Source organism: Nerophis ophidion, linkage group LG05, assembly GCF_033978795.1.
Source record: "Nerophis ophidion isolate RoL-2023_Sa linkage group LG05, RoL_Noph_v1.0, whole genome shotgun sequence".
Lineage (NCBI taxonomy): Eukaryota > Metazoa > Chordata > Actinopteri > Syngnathiformes > Syngnathidae > Nerophis > Nerophis ophidion.
In genome coordinates, this window is record NC_084615.1 from 69,157,365 (window position 1) to 69,183,608 (window position 26,244).

Below are 26,244 nucleotides of genomic sequence, written 5' to 3' on the forward strand. Positions count from 1 at the left end.
GTTTTGGTATTTTGTTCTGCTGATGTTTACCTTAGTTCCTGGTGGCACTTCCTGTTTGTACTGTTACTATAGTCACGCATTAGTGTCACCTGCCTCTTGTTTTTGACTCACACCTGTTTGTAAATACTGTCCTTATTTAAGCCTGCCTTTTCCGTTCACTCGTCCTCGCTTCCTAGTTTTGTTACACGTAACAAGTGACGACGCTGATTCCTGATTCTGGTAAACCTGCTTTTGTATTTGCTAGCTTCCACGCTATGCTTATGGTTCTTTCTAGCTCCCATGCTAGTTCTGTTGGTTTTGCCTTTTGTGCCTCGTGCCAGTTTGTCTGTTGTTAGTCTGTTTTTAGTTTAAATAAATCTATATTTCTTACCCTACGCTGTGTCCAAGCCCGAACTGTATTTCGAGAGAACGACCCGCAACACCATGCCCAGCAAATATCACATTAGGAAGCGAGGACGAGTGAACGGAAAAGGCAGGCTTAAATAAGGACAGTAAATACAAACAGGTGTGAGTCAAAACAGGATTCAGGTGACACTAATGCGTGACTATAGTAACAGAACAAACAGGAAGTGCCACCAGGAACAAAGGTAAACATCAGCAGAACATAATACCAAAAGAGAACAAAACCAGAATATGCTATGATCCGGGCAGTGGATCATAACAAGTTTGTGTCACGTTTGCTCTCTTACAGAAACAATATTAAAGGCCTACTGAAACCCACTACTACCAACCACGCAGTCTGATAGTTTATATATCAATGATGAAATATTAACATTGCAACACATGCTAATACGGCCGGTTTAGTTTACTAAATTGCAATTTTAAATCTCCCGCGGAGTTTCTTGTTGAAAACCTCAGGGAATGATGACGCGTGCGCGTGACGTCTCGGACTGTCAGGAAATATTCGCGCAGCACTATTTGCGGCTAAAAGTCGTCTCTTTTCATCGCGCAATTAAACGGTATTCTGGCCATCTGTGTTGCTGAATCTTTTGCAATTTGTTCAATTAATAATGGAGAAGTCAAAGTAGAAAGATGGAGTTGGGAAGCTTTAGGCTTTAGCCACACAAACACACGGTGATTCCTTGTTTAAAATTCCCGGAGGTGAAGCTTTACTATGATCAGAGCGGTCAAACGAACATGGTTCCCGACCACTTGTCAACCGGCAGGTTTCGGTGAGAAAATTGTGTTAAAAAGTCGCCTCTTACCGGAGATCTGTGGAGTTTGCGCCGTCCTGGTATCTCCCGTCGACTTCCCTCAGACACTGGCCTCAAAACACCCATGGACACACCCCTCTGACTATCAGCTACTATTTAATCTTACTAAAACACTAGCAACACAATAGAAAGATAAGGGATTTCCCAGAATTATCCTAGTAAATGTGTCTAAAAACATCTGAATCCGTCCCAATGCAATTGCCTTTTTTTTTTTTTTCTAGTCCTTCGCTATCAATATCATCATCCATTATTCTTTCATCCTCGCTCAAATTAATGGGGAAATTGTCGTTTTCTCGGTCCGAATAGCTCTTGCTGCCGGAGGCACCCATTATAAACAATGTGAGGACGTGAGGAGCCCTCCCCCTTGTGACATCATCGTCTGCGACTTCCGGTAAAGACAAAGCTTTTTTTATCAGCACCAAAAGTTGCGAACTTTATCGGTGATGTTCTCTACTAAATCCTTTCAGCAAAAATATGGCAACATCGCGAAATTATCAAGTATGACACATAGAATGGACCTGCTATCCCCGTTTAAATAAGAAAATCTCATTTCAGTAGGGCTTTAAAACAGGAATTTATATTTTTTTCCAGCATCTTTTCCATTTTCATATAAAAAAAAGTAATTTAAAGCTCCAGGGAGCCACTAGAGTGGCGCTAAAAGAGCCGCAGGTTGGCGACCTCCGTACTAAACCATCTGAAAAAAAACATCATGTTAGCTGTGCTTTTTATGGGTGAAAAGGAACATTAGTGTAATATCGAATTCCATCCATCCATCCATCCATCTTCTTCCGCTTATCCGAGGTCGGGTCGCGGGGGCAGCAGCCTAAGCAGGGAAGCCCAGACTTCCCTCTCCCCAGCCACTTCGTCTAGCTCTTCCCGGGAGATCCCGAGGCGTTCCCAGGCCAGCCGGGAGACATAGTCTTCCCAACGTGTCCTGGGTCTTCCCCGTGGCCTCCTACCGGTTGGACGTGCCCTAAACACCTCCCTCGGGAGGCGTTCGCGTGGCATCCTGACCAGATGCCCGAACCACCTCATCTGGCTCCTATCGATGTGGAGGAGCAGCGGCTTTACTTTGAGTTCCTCCCGGATGGCAGAGCTTCTCACCCTATCTCTAAGGGAGAGCCCCGCCACACGGCGGAGGAAACTCATTTCAGCCGCTTGTACCCGTGATCTTATCCTTTCGGTCATGACCCAAAGCTCATGACCATAGGTGAGGATGGGAACGTAGATCGACCGGTAAATTGAGAGTTTTGCCTTCCGGCTCAGCTCCTTCTTCACCACGACAGATCGGTACAACGTCCGCATTACTGAAGACGCCGTAATATCGAATTACATATCTGAATTTAGTTTTTAATTATTAAAAAAAACATTAAATCTTATATTGTTGAAGAATTATTAGGCCAAAAAAAAACAAAAAAAACATTGTGTTTGCCACAACAGCATTCCCACCAAGTCATATAAGGTTGTATTTATTTTGCACTGACAGTGTTCCAAACCCCACTCGGTCGTCCAAAAGCCCCCACGTGCCCAGTTCCTCGTGAATATTTATTTCACACCACGCCACAGTTTTTATGGCAAAATGGGTAACTTTCCCTAGCCACGCCCCCTTGAAGCCTTGGACGTGGATGCCCGCGTCTCTGATTGGCGGAGAGGCGGCGAGCGACAACACCTGCTTAACTCCTTCATCCAAATTGACACCCGGGACTCAGAGCAATATAGGCAGCATCCACGGCGCCGCATGCAGTTACTTCCACACCGGGCCGCATCCAAGCGGTTCCCCGCTCCAAGGTGAAGCTCCACGCTGCATCCGCACGTTACACGCACGCACACCCCACGGGCGCAGACGCGATGTTGTTTAAAGTGGTCGTGGCGCTGCTGGTTCTATCCCTACTGGAGCAAGTCATGGGCTCGGATAATATCGACATTTACGACACTCCGCCGGAGAAGCCCGTCATCCATAAAGGACGCCTGTCCCTGCAGAACACGGGTAAGCAACATAGGATCGTCGCTGCACATGCATGGATCTGCGTGGGGGTGTGCAAAGTGTGCACTGCGGGGGGGGTGGAGAATTAGTGCATGCGTGTAAAAAGTCACGTCAGTCTGAATGGCTCAACCTGTATAGAAAGGCGATATCTTGTAACTAATATTGGACAGAAATGCTATATGTTAGTAAACTAATAATAGGCAGTGGTTCTCAACCTTTTTTTCAGTGATGTGAACATTTTTTTTTAAATCAAGTACCCCCTATTTAGAGCAAAGCATTTTTGGTTGAAAAAAGAAGTAAAATACAGCACTATGTCATCTGTTTCTGATTTACTAAATGGTATAACAGTGCAAAATATTGCTCATTTGTAGTGGTCGTTCTTGAACTAGTTGGAAAAAAAAGGTAAAAAAATAACTAAAAACTTGTTGAAAAATAAACAAGTGATTCAATTATAAATAAAAATTTCTACACATAGAAGTAATCATCAACTTAAAGTGCCCTCTTTGGGGATTGTAATAGAGATCCATCTTATTCATGAACTTCATTCTCAACATTTCTTCACAAAAAAAGAAATCTTTAACATCAATATTTATGGAACATGTCCACAAAAAAAATCTAGCTGTCAACACTGAATATTGCATTATTGCATTTCTTTTCAAAGTTTATGAACTTACATTCATATTTTGTTGAAGTATTATTGAATTGAATTGTTGCTATTTTTAGAGTATTTAAAAAAAAAAAATCTCAGGTACCCCTTGGGATACCTTTAAGTACCACCAGGGGTACGCGTACCAACATTTGAGAACCACTGACCTAAGGCATGGGGGGGGGTGACAAAAGTGTGGCCCCGGGGCCATTTGCGGCTGCAGTTTTTTGTTTCGATTACTGCATTGAATTGAATTGTTGCTATTTTTAGAATATATAAAAAAAAAAATCTCAGGTACCCCTTGGCATACCTTCAAGTACCCCCAGGGGTACGCGTACCCCCATTTGAGAACCACTGACCTAAGGCAGGGGGGGGGGGGGGGGGGGGGGTGACAAAAGTGTGGCCCCGGGGCCATTTGCGGCTGCAGTTTTTTGTTTTGATTACTGCATTGAATTGAATTGTTGCTATTTTTAGAATATAAAAAAAAAAAAATCTCAGGTACCCCTTGGGATACCTTTAAGTACCCCCAGGGGTACGCGTACCCCCATTTGAGAACAGTTTTTTGTTTTGATTACTGCATTGAATTGATTTGTTGCTATTTTTAGAATATGAAAAAAAAAATCTCAGGTACCCCTTGGGATACCTTTAAGTACCCCCAGGGGTACGCGAACCCCCATTTGAGAACCACTGACCTAAGGCAGGGGGGGGTGACAAAAGTGTGGCCCCGGGGCCATTTGCGGCTGCAGTTTTTTCTTTTCATTACTGCATGCCCGGCGCTTTGTAGAAATCAGACAAACAAAAGGCACAAATTAGCCTTTTGCAAAATGTGAAAAATATTGAGAAATATCCATTTGTCGGTCGCATTCTTAGGATTCTTAAGTTAATAAAGTTTGGACACCATTAGCCGAAGGAAATCGGTCCCTCTTTGTGTGTCTCTGTCTGTAAAAAGAAAACAAGTTGGAATGTGCAACAATTTCATGTAATGTTAGCGCTGGGGAGTTTTTTTTTCAGTCAGTCTAATCATTGCTTAGTTGCTGAAACGTGCTCCTCTGCTTCAAATCCAATTATTAGAGGCTAAACAGTCCCCGCGTAGAATCGGCCAACTCCGAGGCAGGTTTAGTGTCAGCAGCGTGTAACTCAATGCACGCCGCGGCCAAGCTGGTACCATCCGAGCACATTCTTGCAATGCCAAAACAAGCACTGCTGACGGCGCGCTTAAGTCCGGGGCCGACAAACCGGACGAGTGCTCGAGCTGCGCTTTGCACCTGAAGAGGTTTAAAAATACAGAAGTCGCGACATTCATTCATCAGCTTCGACTCCCCCCGCACCCCCAGTGTGACATTTTACTCGGGTCCAACAGGTGTGATTTTCTAACTGCCAATCCTATCACGCAAGCTGTCAAAATGTGAAATTGTCGACTCGTGGCAATTTCACATCCAACAGCAATGTCTGTGGTTTGCGCCTGCCATTCATTCATAACTGCAGGAGACAGTAATGTGGCAGCCAGTGGTCGATTTTCTTACTGCCTGGTACTTGTTTACAACCAGGCAATAGTAACAAGAGCTCTCTAGATTCCTAACTTAATAGACGACGATGTATCTGCAATGCACCATCCCAGTCTTCAAGGATGTAGTAAAAACTATCCCCGCTTGTTTATTTGACCGCAAGTCAGTGCAAAAGTACCGAGCATCGCGGTCTGGTCTGCCTTGCATGTTGCAGTAATGCGTGGCCGCCTCCTCGCTTTAACCATGTTCTACCCTTTCCACAGCCGAGATCCAGCACTGCCTGGTGAGCGCAGGAGACGTCGGCTGCGGCGTGTTCGAGTGCTTCGAGAACAATTCCTGCGAGATACGAGGGCTGCAGGAGATCTGCATGACGTTCCTGCATAACGCTGGCAAATTTGACTCGCAGGTATTACGAGAGGGTTTGCAAAAATATCATAACCAGCGGGCAACATTCCTTTTCACTGACTCTCTGCCGCAGACTCCTCCGTGAACAGATTTGTTTATTTCCGTTACTGCATATTAGTTTTTGTACACGTGCACATGGGTTGATGGACTGTACAGCTAGGGTCTCCAACCGGCTTGCCAAAATCCAACATGCAACTGTAACTGCAGCCAACTTTCCAAACGTTACAAAAAAATGTCACAATTGGGTTATTTTCTGGAAATTACTTTCATCTTCCTTTCGACGGGCTATTCTGACTTTATAATGTAGGACTATAGCACCATCTGTTGCAATCATTTGAAATCCTGCACACTCATTTGTATATACAAACTCCATTTCCATATGAGTTGGGAAATTGTGTTAGATGTAAATATAAACGGAATACAATGACTTGTAAATCATTTCCAACCCATATTCAGTTGAATATGTTACAAAGACAACATATTTGATGTTCAAACTGATAAACATTTTTTTTTGTGCAAATAATCATTAACTTTAGAATTTGATGCCAGCAACACGTGACAAAGAAGTTGGAAAAGGTAGCAATAAATACTGATAAAGTTCAGGAATGCTCATCAAAAACTTATTTGGAACATCCCACAGGTGTGCAGGCTAATTGGGAACAGGTGGGTGCCATGATTGGGTATAAAAGCAGCTTCCCAAAAAATGCTCAGTCTTTCACAAACAAGGATGGGGCGAGGGTCACCACTTTGTAAGCAAATTGTCGAACAGTTTTAGTACAACATTTCTCAACGAGCTATTATAAGGAATTTAGGGATTTTCCCGTCTACGGTCCGTAAAATCATCAAAAGGTTCAGAGAATCTGGAGAAATCACTGCACGTAAGCGATGATATTACGGATATTTGATCCCTCAGGCGGTACTGCGTCAAAAACCGACATCAGTGTGTAAAGGATATCACCACATAAGCTCAGGAACACTTCATAAAACCACTGTCAGTAACTACAGTTACATCTGTAAGTGCAAGTTAAAACTCTACTATGCAAAGCGAAAGCCATTTATCAACAACACCAAAGAACGCCGCCGGCTTGGCTGGGCCCGAGCTCATCTAAGATGGACTGATGCAAAGTGGAAAAGTGTCCTGTGGTCTGACGAGTCCACATTTCAAATTATATTTGGAAACTGTGGACTTGGTGTCCTCTGGAACAAAGAGAAAAATAACCATCCGGATTGTTATAGGCACAAGGTTCAAAAGCCAGCATCTGTGATGGTATGGGGGTGTATTAGTGCCCATGGCATGGGTAACTTACACATCTGTGAAGGCACCATTAATGCTGAAAGGTACATACAGGTGTTGGAGCAACATATATTGTCATCCAAGCAACGTTATCATGGACGCCCCTGCTTATTTCAGCAAAACAATGCCAAGCCACGTGTTACAACAGCGTGGTTTCGTAGTAAAAGAATGCGGGTACTTTTCTGGCCCGCCTGCAGTCCAGACATGTCTCCCATCAAAAATGTTTGGCGCATTATGAAGCGTAAAATACGACAACAAGACCCCTGACTGTTGAACAACTTAAGCTGTACATCAAGCAATAATGGTAAGGAATTCCACTTTCAAAGGTTCAACAATTAGTTTTTTCAGTTCCCAAACGTTAATTGAGTGCTGTTAAAAGAAAAGGTGATGTAACACAGTGGTGAACATGCCCTTTCCCAACTACTTTGGCACGTGTTGCAGCCATGAAATTCTAAATTAATTATTATTTGCAAAAATAAATGAAGTTTATGAGTTTGAACATCAAATATCTTGTCTTTGTAGTGCATTCAATTGAATATGGAAAAGGATTAGCAAATCATTGTATTCCGTTTATATTTACATCTAACACAATTTGTCAACTCATATGGAAACGGGGTTTGTACTTTTGAATGTCCCCAAAGTGCGAAGATAGGTTGAAAGTCTAACGTGTACATAAAGATGGTGCAATCAGCCCCGCGTCTTAAAAAGCTGCAATATACTGATGCTAAATTACTGTTTGTCTGCTTTTATGTTCACCTAATTATACGTCTGTGCACAGGGGAAATCCTTCATCAAAGACGCTCTGAAATGTATGGCCCATGGGCTTCGACATAAGTTCAGCTGCATCAGTAGGAAGTGTGTGTCCATTAAGGAGATGGTGTTCCAGCTGCAGAGAGAGTGTTATGTTAAACACAACCTTTGCTCAGCTGCAAAGGAGAATGTGGGTGTCATGGTGGAGATGATCCATTTCCAAGATCTTTTCCCTAAAGGGTAAGTGAAAAATAGCCTCAACTTTTATCTGTTTGCTTACCCTTTACCATTCTTCCTTGTTTAGTCAAAGTGTTCCACCTTTATTTGGGCAAACATCATTTGATTTATTGGCTTCTGTCTGCCCAGTCCTTATGTGGAGCTAGTGAATATTCTGCTGGGCTGCGGAGAGGAAGTGAAGGAGGCATTAACCCGCAGCGTCCGGCTCCAGTGCGAGCAGAACTGGGGAGCTTTGTGCGACAGCCTCAGCCTCTGCTCCTCACTGACGCCGCCCCCGCCCAGTGCCGCCGCCGCCGAACAGCGCCGCTCTTTGCTCCCGCACCCACCTCAGCCGGAGCACGCACGCCCCCCGCGGCACGGGGACAAGGGCGGCAAGGTGGCTTTCCACGCCCACCAGCGCGGCCGCAACCACGGGTCGCGGCGCCAGGGTGCAGCAGATGCAGTGGCGGCTGAGCAGGAAGACCCCCAGGTCACCGACATCCGGAGGTGAAAATGCAGGAGATTACAACACTGATAACCCCGACACCTTTTGAAAAGCACACTTGTAGACTAATGGACATTTTCACATGATCACACACACACACAGCAGAAGGCACCAAACCTCTTTCCTGGGCTCTTTTCACCCTTTCCAGTCATTCCAGCAGTCCTACATGGTGAACTTGCAGGGTAATTGTGGCATAGCATGTGCAGTCTTGTCACGCCTGACTGTAGGCCTCTTTCTACATGAATAGTGATTGTTATCATTATTAAGACTATTTTGACTCTAATATTTCTCTAATCATACTTACTGTAAGATTTGACTATATTTGTATTATTTATTACATTCTTTATATCTGAAATATCAAAATGTACATAGAAAAAAAAACTATATTTATATGAACATGTATAAATATAGTTAAAAAAAACACAATAGCGATGGTAGTATGTTTGTACTAGTATAAGCCGTGCTGTTGTTGTCCTCACAGTATTGCACCCATCACTCGTTATGTAGATATGTAACATACACCATTTGTCGTGTCCGAGTGCGAGTGTGTATTGTAATGTGTAGATACTTGATAGTGAAATACAAATTGTACAGGTCCGAAGTCCAGTTCTGGCACATAATAATAACAATAGCGTATAATAGCCATGATGCCACAACAGATGTTAGTCGAAAAATGAGCCCCTAAAGCAGTGGTTCTCAACCTTTTTTCAGTGATGTACCCCCTGTGAACTTTTTTTTTTTTAATTCAAGTACCCCCTAATCGGAGCAAAGCATATTTGGTGGAAAAAAAAGAGATAAAAAAGTAAAATACAGCACTATGTCATCAGTTTATGATTTATTAAATTGTATAACAGTGCAAAATATTGCTAATATGTAGTGGTCTTTCTTGAATTATTTGGGAAAAAAGATATAAAAATAACTAAAACTTTTTGAAAAATAAATAAGCGATTCAATTATAAATAAAAATTTCTACACATAGAAGTAATCATCAACTTAAAGTGCCCTCTTTGGGGATTGTAATAGAGATCCATCTGAATTCATGAACTTAATTCTAAACATTTATTCACAAAATAAGAAATCTTAAACATCAATATTTATGGAACATGTCCACAAAAAATCGAGCTGTCAACACTGAATCTTGCATTGTTGCATTTTTTTTTCACAGTTTATGAACTTACATTCATATTTTGTTGAAGTATTATTCAATAAATACATCTATAAAGAATTTTTGAATGGTTGCTATTTTTAGAATATTTAAAAAAAAAAAAATCTCACGTACCCCTTGGCATACCTTCAAGTACCCCCCAGGGGTACGCAAACCCCCATTTGAGAACCACTGCCCTGAAGGAATGACGTATTATGAATTCACTCAAACTGCTAATTGATGGAGGATAGTATTGAAGGGTAAGCTAAACAGAAATAGTTACTGTATGTCTTTCTCTGAACCGGACATAGAAGTTTCTATGTGTACACACAATGGGGTCTAAACTTATTCTTTACAAAGAATCAGTGAATGTTCTGTTTTTATGAGCCACAAACAATCTTTGCTAATGCACTTTGTTAGCTTTTTATTTGGGACTGCTGAAAGTAAAGAGAGGAAATCATCCCCGACACATATTTTTTCTACATTTGAGCAACCCCTCTCCTCTTTATCCACTACTAAATTCTGTGTGTGTGCTCATTGCTCTAAGGGTTAGGTTGAGCTATGTGGCCCTTTTTGGCTTGACATACAGTCGGGTAAAAAAAAAAGTATTTAGTCAGCCACCGATTGTGCAAGTTCTCCCACTTAAAATGATGACAGAGGTCTGTAATTTTCATCATAGGTACACTTCAACTGTGAGAGACAGAATGTAAAAAAAAAAATCCAGGAATTCACATTGTAGGAATTTTAAAGAATTTATTTGTAAATGATGGTGGAAAATAAGTATTTGGTCATCCATTCAAAGCTCTCACTGATGGAAGGAGGTTTTGGCTCAAAATCTCACGATACATGGCCCCATTCATTCTTTCCTTAACACGGATCAATCGTCCTGTCCCCTTGGCAGAAAAACAGCCCCAAAGCATGATGTTTCCACCCCCATGCTTCACAGTAGGTATAGTGCTCTTGGGATGCAACTCTGAATTATATATTTTATTTTTTACATTTTTATATATAGCGCTTTTTTCTCTAGTGACTCAAAGCGCTTTACATAGTGAAACCCAATATCTAATTTTTACATTTAAACCAGTGTGGGTGGCACTGGGAGCAGGTGGGTAAAGTGTCTTGCCCAAGGACACAACGGCAGTGACTAGGATGGCTGAAGCGGGTATCGAACCTGCAACCCTCAAGTTGCTGGCACAGCCGCTCTACCAACCGAGCTATACCGCCAAGGAGTTGAGTTTATACCAAAATGGATACATGGATGATACAGCAGAGGATTGGGAGAATGTCATGTGGTCAGATGAAACCAAAATAGAACTTTTTGGTACAAACTCAACTCGTCGTGTTTGGAGGAAGAAGAATACTGAGTTGCATCCCAAGAACACCACACCTACTGTGAAGCATGGGGGTGGAAACATCATGCTTTGGGGCTGTTTTTCTGCTAAGCGGACAGGACGATTGATCCGTGTTAAGGAAAGAATGAATGGGGCCATGTATCGTGAGATTTTGGGCCAATCAGTGAGAGCTTTGAATGGTTGACCAAATACTTATTTTCCACCATAATTTACAAATAAATTCTTTAAAATTCCTACAATGTGAATTCCTGGATTTTTTTTTTCACATTCTGTCTCTCACAGTTGAAGTGTACCTATGATGAAAATTACAGACCTCCATCATCATTTTAAGTGGGAGAACTTGCACAATCGGTGGCTGATAATTACTTTTTTGCACCACTGTAGATCCTCCATTGCACATTTTTAAACTAGTTCCTCACCAAGGTTAAGGGAAGGCCTCTCTTTGTGTCTTTGAACTGCAGGCAAAGCAGCAAGGACCCAGGAACTGGGTTAAGCCCACATATGGGGTACTGTTATTCTAAATGTTATATTTACAGAGGCCACCAGAGAGTTCCTCTGGGCTTCAGCCAAGAGCCTGCAACACCAGGCCTGTGTAGGAAGAAGTAGAGAGACAGATCTTATTTTATGGGATTCTTCCTTCAGGTCAACACTTTAAGGCCAGTTAAATGCTTACGTGGTGGAAGTGAAGCACTAATAAGTGAGCAAAACACAATCGTCACATATTTCAATGTCATAGAATATCTAACCTGTCCCTGCAAGTGATTTAGAAGCTGTTTTTTTGTTTGTTTTGTTTTTGGTGGCGGTTGGGATTCCAGTGGCATCCCATCATAAGACATAAGCTATATTTTATTGAAAATGTACTGTATATGTGTAATGTGACTTTCTTTGTAATACTTTAGTGGCCTTTCTTTTTAGACAATAAACTGTGTTCCTTGTAATATCAGTGCGATACATAACCCATCAAATGTTCTCACATTCAAGCTTATGATCCAAGGAGTGTTTGTGGGCTTGCACCAGATGTATCTCTTAATCATTAAAATATTTGTATCTTTATTTTGTACAGTAAATCATGAGTCTTTGTGTAAATGTATGCAGTGGGGGGGGGGGGGGGGGTACGTTGAAATATTGTGCCCCCAAGCACAGGGCCACTGTGGGGCTTTTGTGAAGTTGGAAGATGTTTCTGCCATTTGAATATGTAAGTTATGCAAAATATGTGATACATGTTATAATAAAGTAAATTTAGCTGGGAAAGTTCAATAATAAGGTTGTTTGAAGCTAATAAAGAATGTCTAAGACAAAATACACTCTCTCTTAAAGGCCTACTGAAACCCACTACTACCGACCACGCAGTCTGATAGTTTATATATCAATGATGAAATATTAACTATGAAATATTAACATTGCAACACATGCCAATACGGCCTTTTTAGTTTACTAAATTGCAATTTTTAATTCCGCGCGTTGTATCGTGTTGAAAACGTCGCGGTATGATGACGCGTGCGTTTGACGTCACCGGTTGTAGCGGACATTTTTTTCCAGCCCGACACAAGCTAAAAGTAGTCTGCTTTAATCGCATAATTACACAGTATTCTGGACATTTGTGTTGCTGAATATTTTCCAATTTGTTCAATTAATAATGGAGTCGTCAAAGAAGAAAGCTGTAAGTGGGAAGCGGTGTATTGCAGCCGCCTTTTGCAACACAAACACAGCCGGTGTTTCCTTGTTACGTCTGTTTTGCATTGTGATGCCGGGTTCGATTCCCTCGAGGATGCGTCGAAATTGAACACAGCAAAGGTAAGATATTTACAATTTATTTAAATAACAAAAAGAGCTATATAACAAAAATGCTAGAGCTACTAGAATAAAACAAACAAAGGACGCTAGCATAAAAGCTAGGATATATAACAATGAGAAATAAACTGGCACGTAGGCACATAAAACAGTAAAACAAAAACTTCAGCATGAGAACTGGAATGAACAATGAATGGCTAGCGTGAAAAGCTTAGCGAGAATATACATACGAAATAGAGTGCAGGCGTAACTTGTTGCGTGAAAAGCAAATCATGAACCCAGGCTGAACAAACAAAAGAGGACGGCTTATAAAGTGACGGTGATTATCTATGGCAGGTGTGCGGGGCGTGAGCAGCAGGTGAACTGATGTGTAACCATAGTGATGGACAAAAACAGGAAATAAACGGGTCAGACTGAAAATGAAAAAACAAATATGTGAAGATCTGAGCAGCAGATCGCAACACTTGTTTAAAATTCCCGAAGGTGAAGCTTCAATATGGAACACAGCGGTCAAGCGAAAATGGTGGTAATAAGTCGGCTCTTACCGTAAACATGAGCGGAGCTTGTGTCCTCCTGCAGCTGCGTGGCTTCCCTCAGAGACACTTGTTTATGGCTCCGGTGCCACTTTCTGCTTTCATAAATCACAACTGGTGATTGGATACTTAGGAGTGACAAGTGAGTATCCAATCACAGTCACGTTCAACGTAAAGCTACCTAAATAGGCTACTGTCTACAACTTGTGATCTGATCGTCTATCACAGGGGTCGGGAAGCTTTTTGGCTGAGAGAGCCATACAAGCCAAATATTTTTTAAAGTATTTCCGTGAGAGCCATACATACATTTTTTTTTTTAACACTGAATACAACTACATGCGTCCATTTTTATGAAATACCAACATGTCTAGAGTATGATAAGTCTTTTTCATTTTAATATCATTGTTATTCTGAGGCTAACCAACAATAAACAAAATACTTCTCACCATTACTGCGACTTCTTGAACAGGTGCGGTAGAAACTGGATGGATGGATGGATAAAAATGCATGAGAGTGTTTTATATTTTGAACGTTATTTTTGACACTGTGATTACCAGCAAAATTATTCATTACTTATCGTGTTAAGCAATGTCAGCTAAGATTTATCTGAGAGCCAGGTGCAGTCATTAAAAGAGCCACATCTGGCTCTAGAGCCATAGGTTCCCTACCCCTGGTCTATCACAACTGTGTGTTAACTGAATGTCCTCAGTTCGTTGAACTGCACAGCCGCTGCTAATGTTTGGTCAGAAGGCCTCCGGCAGAATGCAAACAGCGTTGGCAACAAGCCAGCTGAATTCTGATTGTAAATTCTTGAACGTAAAACGTATATATATCTCAGTCGTTAAATCTTGATAATTAATTATTAAAAGTTTATTTTATTTTGAATTGACTGTTCATAAATATATCAGATCATATTTTCTTCACGTCATATTAGGCTCCAGTGTTGCTTGTTTTACATATATATATTTTATATATATATATATATATGTATATATATATATATATATATATATCTCAGTCGTTAAATCTTGATAATTAATTATTAAAAGTTTATTTTATTTTGAATTGACTGTTCATAAATATATCAGATCATATATATATATATATATATTACAAACAGAGACGTCACTAAGTTTCAAAAGCAGGGGGAAGCTTAACTCTGAGGTGATTCATTAATAATAAAACAATAATAATAATGCTTTATTATTATTCGTATTACCACTGATGACAATCCTATTTGTGCGTAAACCAATCTCTACTTCACACTGTGAAGTATAGTAAAACTTGACAGATTTGTAATTATCTTTAGGTGAATAGTGACAGGGTTGATGCTTATTTATATTCACATACTGGCTACTTATTATTTAATTTGTTGACACTAGTTTGTAAGAAACAAAAAAAGAAACCAACTAATTATTAGGGAGCGTTTATATCATACAAACCCCGTTTCCATATGAATTTCAAAATTGTGTTAGATGTAAATATAAACGGAATACAATGATTTGCAAATCCTTTTCAACGCATATTCAGTTGAATGCACTACAAAGACAACATATTTGATGTTCAAACTCATAAACTTCATTTTTTTTGCATAAAATAATTAACTCCGAATTTTCTGGCTGCAACACGTGCCAAAGTAGTTGGGAAAGGGCATGTTCACCACTGTGTTACATCACTTTTTATTTTAACAACACTCAATAAACGTTTGGAAACTGAGGAAACTAATTGTTGAAGCTTTGAAAGTGAAATTCTTTCACATTCTTGTTTTATGTAGAGCTTCAATCGTTCAACAGTCCGGCGTCACCGCTGTCGTATTTTAGGCTTCACATTTTCGATGGGGGACAGGTCTTGACTGCAGGTGGGCCAGGAAAGTACCCGCACTCTTTTACTGCGAAACCACCCTGTTGTAACACGTGGCTTGGCATTGTCTTGCTGAAATAAGCAGGGGCGTCCATGATAACGTTGCTTGGATGACAACATATGTTGCTCCAAAACCTGTATGGACCTTTCAGCATTAATGGTGCCTTCACAGATGTGTAAGTTACCCATGCCTTGGGCACTAATACACCCCCATACCATCACAGATACTGGCTTTTGAACTCCACGCCTATAACAATCCGGATGTTTTTTTCCTCTTTGTTCCGGAGGACACCACGTCCTCTGTTTCCAAATATAATTTGAAATGAGGACTCGTCAGACCACAGAACACCTTTCCACCTTGCATCAGTCCATCTTAGATGAGTTTGGGGCCAGCCAAGCCGCCAGCGTTTCAGGATATTGTTGATAAATGGGTTTGGCTTTGCATAGTAGAGTTTTAACTTGCACTTACAGATGTAGCAACCAACTGTAGTTACTGACAGTGGTTTTATGAAGTGTTCCTGAGCCCATGTGGTGATATCCTTTACACACTGATGTCTGTTTTTGATGCAGTACCGCCTGAGGGATCAACAGTCCGTAATATCATCGCTTACGTGCAGTGATTTCTCCAGATTCTCTGAACCTTTTGATGATTTTACGGACCGTAGATGGTAAAATCCCAAAATTCCTTGCAATAGCTCGCTGAGAAATGTTGTTCTAAAACTGTTCGACAATTTGCTTACAAAGTGGTGACCCTCACCCCATCCTTGTTTGTGAAGTACTTAGCATTTAATGGAGGCTGCTTTTATACCCAATCATCAACTCAAATCAAATCAAATCAAATCAACTTTATTTATAAAGCACATTTAAAATTTACCACAGAGTTAGCCAAAGTGCACCCAACTGTTCCCAATTAGCCTGCATACCTGTGGGATGTTCCAAATAAGTGTTTGATGAGCATTCCTCAACTTTATCAGTATTTATTGCCACCTTTCCCAACTTCTTTGTCACGTGTTGCTGGCATCACATTCTAAAGTTAATGATTATTTGCACACAAAAAAAAATGTTTATCAGTTTGAACATCAAATATGTTGTCTTTGTAGCATATTCAACTGAATATGGGTTGAAAATGATTAGTAAATCATTGTATTCCGTTTATATTTACATCTAACACAATTTCCGGGGTTTGTACATTTATCTCATCTTTAAAAAAGTCAAAAACCTAATCAAGGTGTTGACATGTATTTTAAAAAGCTGGTTTCAACCAAATCCATTTTTAGTACATATATTGGGGCGGCATGGCTTAGTGGGAAGAGCTGGCCAGAAACCTGAGGGTTGCAGGTTCGGTTCCCACCTATTGACATCCAAAAAATTGCTGCCGTTGTGTCCTTGGGCAGGACACTTCACCCTTTTCCCCCTGTGCCGCTCACACTGGTGAATGAATGATGAATGAATGATAGGTGGTGGTCGGAGGGGCCGTAGGCGCTAACTGGCAGCCACGCTTCTGTCAGACTACCCCAGGGCAGCTGTGGCTGCTGATGTAGCTTACCACCACCAGGTGTGAATGAATGTTGAGTCCCACTTTTCTGTGAGCGCTTTGAGTGTTTAGAAAAGCGCGGTAGAAATCTAAGTTATTATTATATAAACAAACCAAGTGTGTGTATATGAGGCGGCTCCATTGGGTTCAGGGTGGAATGGGTGCTTAAGTATAAGGTTCCCAGAATTTGGTGCTACACCCCTGAATGTATATGTATATTTATTCGTATATGCGGGATTTGTTGGCATATTTAAGTGGAACATAATGCTGCAAATGTTTCAGTGCCGAGTCTGCAGCAGGTCAGTAGAAAGAGTCTCAGGTGTGCACACAGGTTAAAAGACACCCCCTTCTCATCTGACCAGTGTGTTTAAAGTTTCAGGCACTGGAAATATCCTGCCTATTTAAAGGTCCAAACATTGACATCATCAGCTCCGGGGTGAGCTCGCAGTGTCACTTTTTTAGAAGGGACCACATTATGTCACGTTGTATAGTGAGACGTGCGACAAAGTTTGAGCTCATTCTAGATCAAATGTAGGTCAGCTAAGCTCACGTTCACGATGGCTAAAAATGGGAATCTGCCATACAAATCCTGGTTGTTTTTTGTCCCTAAACGGTGTGACAGGGAAGAGACAAGGCACCACATTACTAGTCATAATATACCATACAGCTTCTGCTGTACCACTGGGACTCTTCCATGTCAATGCTTCATGTAATTGCTGAGGGTGCAGTGATACAAAACGACCACTAAGTGGTGACATTTCTCTGATATTTCTGTCAAGAAAGTTAAGTTAAAGTCAAAGTACCAATGATTGTCACACACACACACACTAGGTGTGGCGAAATTATTCTCTGCATTTGACCCATGACTTTTGATCACCCCCTGGGAGGTGAGGGGAGCAGTGAGCAGCAGCGGTGCCGCGCCCGGGAATCAATTATGGTGATCTGACCCCCAATTCCAACCCTTGATGCTGAGTGTCAAGCAGGGAGGCAATGGCTCCCATTTTTTAGTGTTTGGTATGACTCGACCAGGGTTTGAACTCACAACCTACATAATAACATAATACATAAACAAATCAAAAATATGGTTGGACGGACAATCTTTGAATCCAAACAAAACTAAAATAATGCTATTTGGTAACAGTCGAAGGGAAAATCAGACACAAATACAAATAGATGAAGTAAATAATGAAAGGGTAAAAGAAAACACATTTTTTGGTGTAATTATTTATGTATTTAATTGTTTGTACTTACTTATGGTATATTAAGTCATTTATAATTTTTTTATTCACTGTTATGTTGCAAAAAAAGAACAAAGAAATGGGATAAAACTGCTATGATATGAAAAGGGGTAGGATTAAATAAGCTCTGCTTCTTCCTACTCCTTTTCGGACTTTCTGTATGGAAACAACTGGAAATACTGTATGCGATGCAATACATTATATTTGTATTGTACGCATGTTCGAAATAAACAGAAACTGAACTGAATTGAACCAAATTGAACCTTTGGAGTCCAAGGTTTAATTTAGAGGTATTATAAAAGCTATTGTTATTGCTAGCTTTTGTGTTTATATTTTACTTTAACCCTGAATTTAACTTTACATCATTAACACATGGGCCTTAAAATCCCACTAAAACTCTACCTTAAAGCGCATGTTTGCAACAAAGCTTGCCACTCACCGCTGTCTCGTCCACACGTACACACAGGGGGCGCGTGCACACACACAAAAGCCGTCCAGAGAAGCAACTAACAACTTGTAGTCACATATGTTCTTACAACCACAGTGGTTCTCAGACAGTTTTCTACTGTGTCCCACCACAGAAAACATGTGGCGTTTCAAGTAGCATCATAATAACCAACATTAAAATACAGTAGCGTAGTAGGCCTAAGAATTCACTAAAAACAAGGCAGTGGTTTTATTGGACAAGTATATGCAAGGGAGTAGGTTTGATTTTGAGATTGGTGGGGACACAAAAGTGCTCCAAGGCAGCACTCTGAAAGTTTACTTTTTTTTTTTTTTTTTTTTACATTAGCAATCATAATTTCACGTCATACAGATGTTATACGGTAAAGTAACTAAAATGAAAGCAAAGGAGAAGACTTCGAAGAGTTCCCATCTTTCGTCTTTAGTGTAGGGCTGTAGTGCAACTGTGCATCATACTGTCAATTAACATAGCCTACTGTCCATCAACAACATCAGAAATACATTTATGCAATACAACATTGTAAATAAACATAAATGAACTGTAATAATCTTTTCCCCAACTTGTGTTTAAATCACTCACAATTTTTCCCTTCATCTACTTCTTTCTACTGCTGCTTTTGTACTGTAAATATGTTACATGAAACTAAAAAAAATTAAACGGAAAGGTGAAATCCGGCGATCTGATTGGCTGTTAACCATCCATCCATCCATCCATTTTCTACCGCTTATTCCCTTTAGGGGTCGCGGGGGGCCGTGGTTTAAATATTGAGCACGGCTACTATTCTAAAGCCTTATCCCAGCGCAGGCTATCACTCCGCCTCAGGCCCGTATGACTGGTATGAATGGAAGTTGTTGTCATGTATCCATGACAACGGACTGTTGCAGTCCGTAGAAAAAGACAGCTGATGATTTTACGATGTTAAAAAAACGGACTAAAGTAGTTGAATTCACATGTTTAAGGTTAACTTTCACCTACGAGGAGGGTTAACAATGGTAGAGGGGTGTGAGCATTGACTTTCACCTGGAAAAAAAGCGGAGGAAAAGACGAGATGCAGTGCTAATTTGGAGCTAACGTCTGGATAGGTGAAACTGTTTTTTTCCACAGTGAAGAGTGACAGCGGGGACAGCCAATCACACGTAAGTTAGCATGAACGCGGCAACCAATCAGGGAGCGATATTTAGGTTAGAGGCAGTACTTCTAGCGGAGACCGACATTTAACCCTTTCTGTGCCATAATCATTGACTAAACATTACGGGGAGCGGTTGTATTGATAGTGACTACACAGTAGTGAAGTGAAGTGAATTATATTTATATAGCGCTTTTCTCTAATGACTCAAAGCACTTTACATAGTGAAACCCAATATCTAAGTTACATTTAAACCAGTTTGAGTGGCACTGGGAGCAGGTGGGTAAAGTGTCTTGCCCAAGGACACAACGGCAGTGACTAGGATGGCGGAAGCGGGAATCGAACCTGCAACCCTTTAAGTTGCTGGCGCGGCCACTCTACCAACCGAGCTATGCCGCCCAGTAGCGCCCAGTAGCGGCTGGATATTGGTAGGGACGTGTCCCTAGCGTCCCTACCCAATTCTGCGCCCTTGAGTATATGTAATATGTTTGGCGACTGTAACATTACACACAGTTTAAACAGTAACAGTGTGTTTGAACACAGGAAAGTAAAACACCGTACTTAAATTACGAATCAAATAAAACTGGTTGCACCTAATAAAGGTTTTTTTTCGGTGTACCACTAGATAGACCACTAGTGGTATGCGTACTGTGATAGAATATACATTTAATGATAGGTAATGTTAGCTAGTCAAATCGCTATCATTAAATGTGTGGTTTACATCATGACGTGACATTGGAAAGTTTGCGCCTTCTTGGCATACAGGTTGCTTACAGCTCATTTAAATAAAGGCCTTAGTGGCCACATGCGTGGACAGCACCTTTTAGCTCTTATTTCCAAAATGGTGTGCACTACTGAATTGGGGTCTTATGCCGACATATGTACACTTATAGTGCTATCTGGTGATGTCAGAAGAGTTTAACATTCAATGGAGTTTGAAAAAAAAAAAGTGTAAAAATAAAAATTTGCATGTCACAACACATGAAGTACACGTTTGTGTACTTATGGACTAAGTACATCATATTGAAAGAGGATTTTTAGTTTTTATTCTAATTAGGGTCCAATAAGCCCAAATAGCAAAGAGAAATTAAAAAAGCATGTAAACAAACAGCTGTCCAGGGTGTACCCCGCCTTACGCCCGATTGTAGCTGAGATAGGCACCAGCGCCCCCTGCAAGCCCAAAGGGAATAAGCGGTAGAAAATGGATGGATGGATGGATTCATGTACAAACAACAAACGCACATGTAGTGAAATACTTCATGATCCCACATAACAGTTTGGACTTTGTTCTTTATTTTTGTTTTGTTAGGCATCATTTCCTGTCCAGGTCCTCTTGTTTTGGTAGTTTTCCTGTTTGCACATTTTAATTTCTGTTCTTATTGTTAATTAGTTCTGTTTGGTTGCACTTTGTTCCCTCCTTCAGTGCTAGTTCATTATCTGGTGCAGGGGTCGGCAACCTTTACCACTCAAAGAGCCATTTTGACCCGTTTCACAAAGTAAAGAAAACAATGGGAGCCACATAACTCTTTGGAAATTTATAATGAAATAATACTGCATACATAGTTTTTTTTGCTTTTTGTTATGTATAAACCAGGGGTCTCAGACACGCGGCCCGCAAGTTTTATATGAACGCCGCTTGACAGCGTCACACCTGCCAACCCTCCCTATTTTCCTGGGAGTTTGCAGAATTTGAGAGTAATTATTCTCTCGAATCTACGCTGGTGTTCACCCAATGAACAATAATAAGGGCGTACAATGATGGCACTACCACTAGCGCCCTCTACATCTTGTATAAATAGGTTGCCAGTCCAAAGAATTGTTTGACGAGGCTATTGCAGGCACACACAAGGCATCAAAGCATCCTTATTCAACAGCAATACAGGTCACACTGAGGGTGGCCTTTTAAACAACTTTAGCAGTCTTACTAATATGCGCCACACTGTGAACCCACACCAAAAAAGAATGACAAACACATTTCGGGAGAACATCCGCACTATAACACAACATAAACACAACAGACAAATACCCAGAATCCAATGTATCCCTGACTCTTTTGGGCACATTATACACCCAGCTACCACCAACCCAACCCCCCGTGCGTCGGTTGATGTGGGCAGGGTTGGGGGGGGGGGGTTTAAATTGTAGCCCGGAAGAGTCAAGGATACATGGGATTCTGGGTATTTGTTCTGTCGTGTTTATGTTGTGTACGCAACCCAAAATGTTGAAATAGCCATATTGGACCGAAAATACCACACAAAAAAATCTGTCTGGAGCCGCAAAAATTAAAAGCCTTATATAAGTTGTAGATCACCTGCCAACCCTCCCTATTTTCCTGGGAGTTTGCAGAATTTGAGAGTAATTATTCTCTCGAATGTACGCTGGTGTTCACCCAATGAACAATAATAAGGGCGTACAATGATTGCACTACCGCTAGCGCCCTCTACATCTTGTACAAATAGCTTGCCAGTCCAAAGAATTGTTTGACGAGGCTATTGCAGGCACACACAAGGCATCCTTATTCAACAGCAATACAGGTCACACTGAGGGTGGCCGTTTAAACAACTTTAGCACTCTTACTAATATGCGCCACACTGTGAACCCACACCAAACAAGAATGACAAACACATTTCGGGAGAACATCCGCACTATAACACAACATAAACAGAACAGAACAAATACCCAGAATCCAATGTATCCCTGACTATTTCGGGCACATTATACACCCAGCTACCACCAACCCAACCCCCCTACCACCCCTCCGTGCGTCCGTTGAGGTGGGCGGGGTTGGGGGGGCGGGGGGGGGGGGGGGGTTGTAAATTGTAGCCCAGAGAGGCAGGGATACATGGGAATCTGGGTATTTGTTCTGTCGTGTTTATGTTGTGTACGCAACCCAAAATGTTGAAATAGCCATAATGGACCAAAAATACCACACAAAAAAATCTGTCTGGAGCCGCAAAAATTAAAAGCCTTATATAAGATGTAGATCACCTGCCAACCCTCCCTATTTTCCTGGGAGTTTGCAGAATTTGAGGGTAATTATTCTCTCGAATGTACGCTGGTGTTCACCCAATGAACAATAATAAGGGCGTACAATGATTGCACTACCGCTAGCGCCCTCTACATCTTGTACAAATAGCTTGCCAGTCCAAAGAATTGTTTGACGAGGCTATTGCAGGCACACACAAGGCATCCTTATTCAACAGCAATACAGGTCACACTGAGGGTGGCCGTTTAAACAACTTTAGCACTCTTACTAATATGCGCCACACTGTGAACCCACACCAAACAAGAATGACAAACACATTTCGGGAGAACATCCGCACTATAACACAACATAAACAGAACAGAACAAATACCCAGAATCCAATGTATCCCTGACTATTTCGGGCACATTATACACCCAGCTACCACCAACCCAACCCCCCTACCACCCCTCCGTGCGTCCGTTGAGGTGGGCGGGGTTGGAGGGGCGGGGGGGGGGGGGTTGTAAATTGTAGCCCAGAGAGGCAGGGATACATGGGAATCTGGGTATTTGTTCTGTCGTGTTTATGTTGTGTACGCAACCCAAAATGTTGAAATAGCCATAATGGACCAAAAATACCACACAAAAAAATCTGTCTGGAGCCGCAAAAATTAAAAGCCTTATATAAGATGTAGATCACCTGCCAACCCTCCCTATTTTCCTGGGAGTTTGCAGAATTTGAGGGTAATTATTCTCTCGAATGTACGCTGGTGTTCACCCAATGAACAATAATAAGGGCGTACAATGATGGCACTACCGCTAGCGCCCTCTACATCTTGTACAAATAGCTTGCCAGTCCAAATAATTGTTTGACGAGCTATTGCAGGCACACACAAGGCATCAAGGCATCGTTATTCAACAGCAATACAGGTCACACTGAGGGTGGCCGTTTAAACAACTTTAGCACTCTTACTAATATGCGCCACACTGTGAACCCACAACAAACAAGAATGACAAACACATTTCGGGAGAACATCTGGACTATAACACAACATAAACACGACAGGACAAATACCCAGAATCCAATGTATCCCTGACTCTTTCAACAACCAACCCAAACCCCCTCCCACCCCTCCGTGCGTCGGTTGAGGTGGGCGGGGTTGGGGATGGGGGTGGGGGATGGGTGGCGGGAGTTTAAATTGTAGCCCGGAAGAGTCAGGGATACATGGGATTCTGGGTATTTGTTCTGTCGTGTTTTTGTTGTGTTATAGTCCGAAATGTGTTTGTCATTCTTGTATAATGTGGGTTCACAGTGTGGCGCATATTAGTAAGAGTGTTAAAGTTGTTTATATCACAACCCTCAGTGTGACCTGTATGGCTGTTGACCAAGTATGCCTTGCAGTAGCGTATGCGTTCAGAGAGATGTCACATCCAAAATGTGACCGGCCGGCGAAAATCCTGTCGCGATGACATGTAGAAAAGGTGTTAGAGGCATTGTCATCATGGCACGCCCTCAAAGTTAATGTCTGGGTGAAAATCGAAAAATGTTAACCCGGGAGATTTCTGATATAGACACTGAAATGTGGAAATCTAACGGACTTCTCCGGGCGGGAGGCAAGTATGCGGCTGAGCCACACAAGAGTGGTCTAAGAGTCGCTGACCCCTGATCTAGTGTATGACAATGTTGTTACTTTCTGAGTTCCTGCTCGACCTGTCTTACTTTTATTCATTCTTTGTTAGTGTTACACTTCTGCCTGCTGCCTAATTAAAGGACCTTCCGCTTGTACATCGCTTGCTTTCTCTGCCTCCTGGGATCATGCCCGCAGCCGCAATGCGCCGTCGTCACAATACTTACAATATATCAACATTTTTATTTGCCTTCAAAGCTAGGTAAGGCCTCAACAATTGTACACAACAAATAACATGTCCTAATTTCAAAAAAGTTTTGTTTACGTACACACACACACACACACACACAAAAACACACACACAAAATTCTGAACAAAGCGTGCTAGTTTTCTAGCTACGGCGGCTCCAGTGGCCCTTTTTTATCCAGAGAAGGTGGCAAATTAACTTCAAGGTAAGGGCAACAAATCGTTGGCCTGTTTTTCTGATATTCTATCCTTTCCAAAAGTCACCTCTACTAGTTGAGGGGGACGGGGGATCAACTTGTAACTGCAGCCGTTGGCAAGGGAAGGGTGGAGAAGGATACACTGATACCAGGTCAGTGAGGCCAAAACAAAAACAGTTTCCAAATGACTTGTTTCTGATTTTTAGCATTGAAATAAGATATACCTTGTACCAGGTGTACGCAACCCAAAATGTTGAAATAGCCATATTGGACTGAAAATACCACAAAAATAATCCGTCTGGAGCCGCAAAAATTAAAAGCCTTATATAAGTGTTATAATGAAGGCAACACATGATGTAAGTATCTATATAGCTATATTTTAGCCTACTATCAAAATGACTTCAAAAGTCATATATACAGTAAGTGTTAGAATGAAGGCAACACATGTGGCTAACTGTCTATATGAGCTATATTCGCCTACTATCAAAGGCTGACGCAAATCTTCGTCGACAGAAAAGTTGTATTTTAATTTTTATTCGACACATTTTTACATTATTGGAAATTATTAGTAAAATGGTAGCTTCTCACAGAATGAGATAACTCCTGGAAATGACTCTCTTAGAATGGCCAAAGGTATAGATGTGTGTGTCTAAGTTAAAGTTACCATGAATTTATTGACGTGGACCCCGACTTAAACAAGTTGAAAAACATATTCGGGTGTTACCATTTAGTGGTCATCTGTACGGAATATGTACTGAACTGTGCAATCTACTAATAAAAGTTTTAATCAATCAATCAATCAAAAAAAGGAAACGGCTGTCTGTCTTCTTCTAATGGATTTATTACAATCTTCGCAAGGTGGGTAATGTTTGCTGTGGTCTGGAACAACATGTCTCGTCTCGATTACTGTAACGTATTATTTTCGGGTCTCCCCATGTCTAGCATTAAAAGATTACAGTTGGTACAAAATGCGGCTGCTAGACTTTTGACAAGAACAAGAAAGTTTGATCACATTACGCCTGTACTGGCTCACCTGCACTGGCTTCCTGTGCACTTAAGATGTGACTTTAAGGTTTTACTACTTACGTATAAAATACTACACGGTCTAGCTCCATCCTATCTTGCTGATTGTATTGTACCGTATGTCCCGGCAAGAAATCTGCGTTCAAAAGACTCCGGCTTATTAGTGATTCCTAGAGCCCAAAAAAAGTCTGCGGGCTATAGAGCGTTTTCCGTTCGGGCTCCAGTACTCTGGAATGCCCTCCCGGTAACAGTTTTGAGATGCTACCTCAGTAGAAGCATTTAAGTCTCACCTTAAAACTCATCTGTATACTCTAGCCTTTAAATAGACCTCCTTTTTAGACCAGTTGATCTGCCGCTTCTTTTCTTTCTCCTATGTCCCCCCCTCCCTTGTGGAGGGGGTCCGGTCCGATGACCATGGATGAAGTACTGGCTGTCCAGAGTCGAGACCCAGGATGGACCGCTCGTCGGGACCCAGGATGGACCGCTCGCCTGTATCGGTTGGGGACATCTCTACGCTGCTGATCCGCCTCCGCTTGAGATGGTTTCCTGTGGACGGGACTCTCGCTGCTGTCTTGGATCCGCTTGAACTGAACTCTCGCGGCTGTGTTGGAGCCACTATGGATTG

General features: G+C 41.6%; 1 protein-coding gene across 2 annotated transcripts in view; it reads left to right on the plus strand.

Moving 5' to 3' along the window:
* Positions 1-12,068, plus strand: part of stc2a (stanniocalcin 2a) — a 168,730-nt gene extending 156,662 nt beyond the window's left edge. The window contains exons 1-4 of one of the 2 annotated variants that reach the window (XM_061901895.1): positions 2,901-3,201; positions 5,613-5,755; positions 7,827-8,038; positions 8,165-12,068. In XM_061901895.1, coding sequence (XP_061757879.1) covers positions 3,063-3,201; positions 5,613-5,755; positions 7,827-8,038; positions 8,165-8,525 — 855 coding nt within the window. In that variant the 5' untranslated portion in view covers positions 2,901-3,062 and the 3' untranslated portion in view covers positions 8,526-12,068. Of the gene's footprint in view, positions 1-2,900; positions 3,202-5,612; positions 5,756-7,826; positions 8,039-8,164 lie in introns of those variants that run through there. The other variant, XM_061901896.1, reaches the window with a different exon arrangement.
* Positions 12,069-26,244: the final 14,176 nt, after the last annotated feature.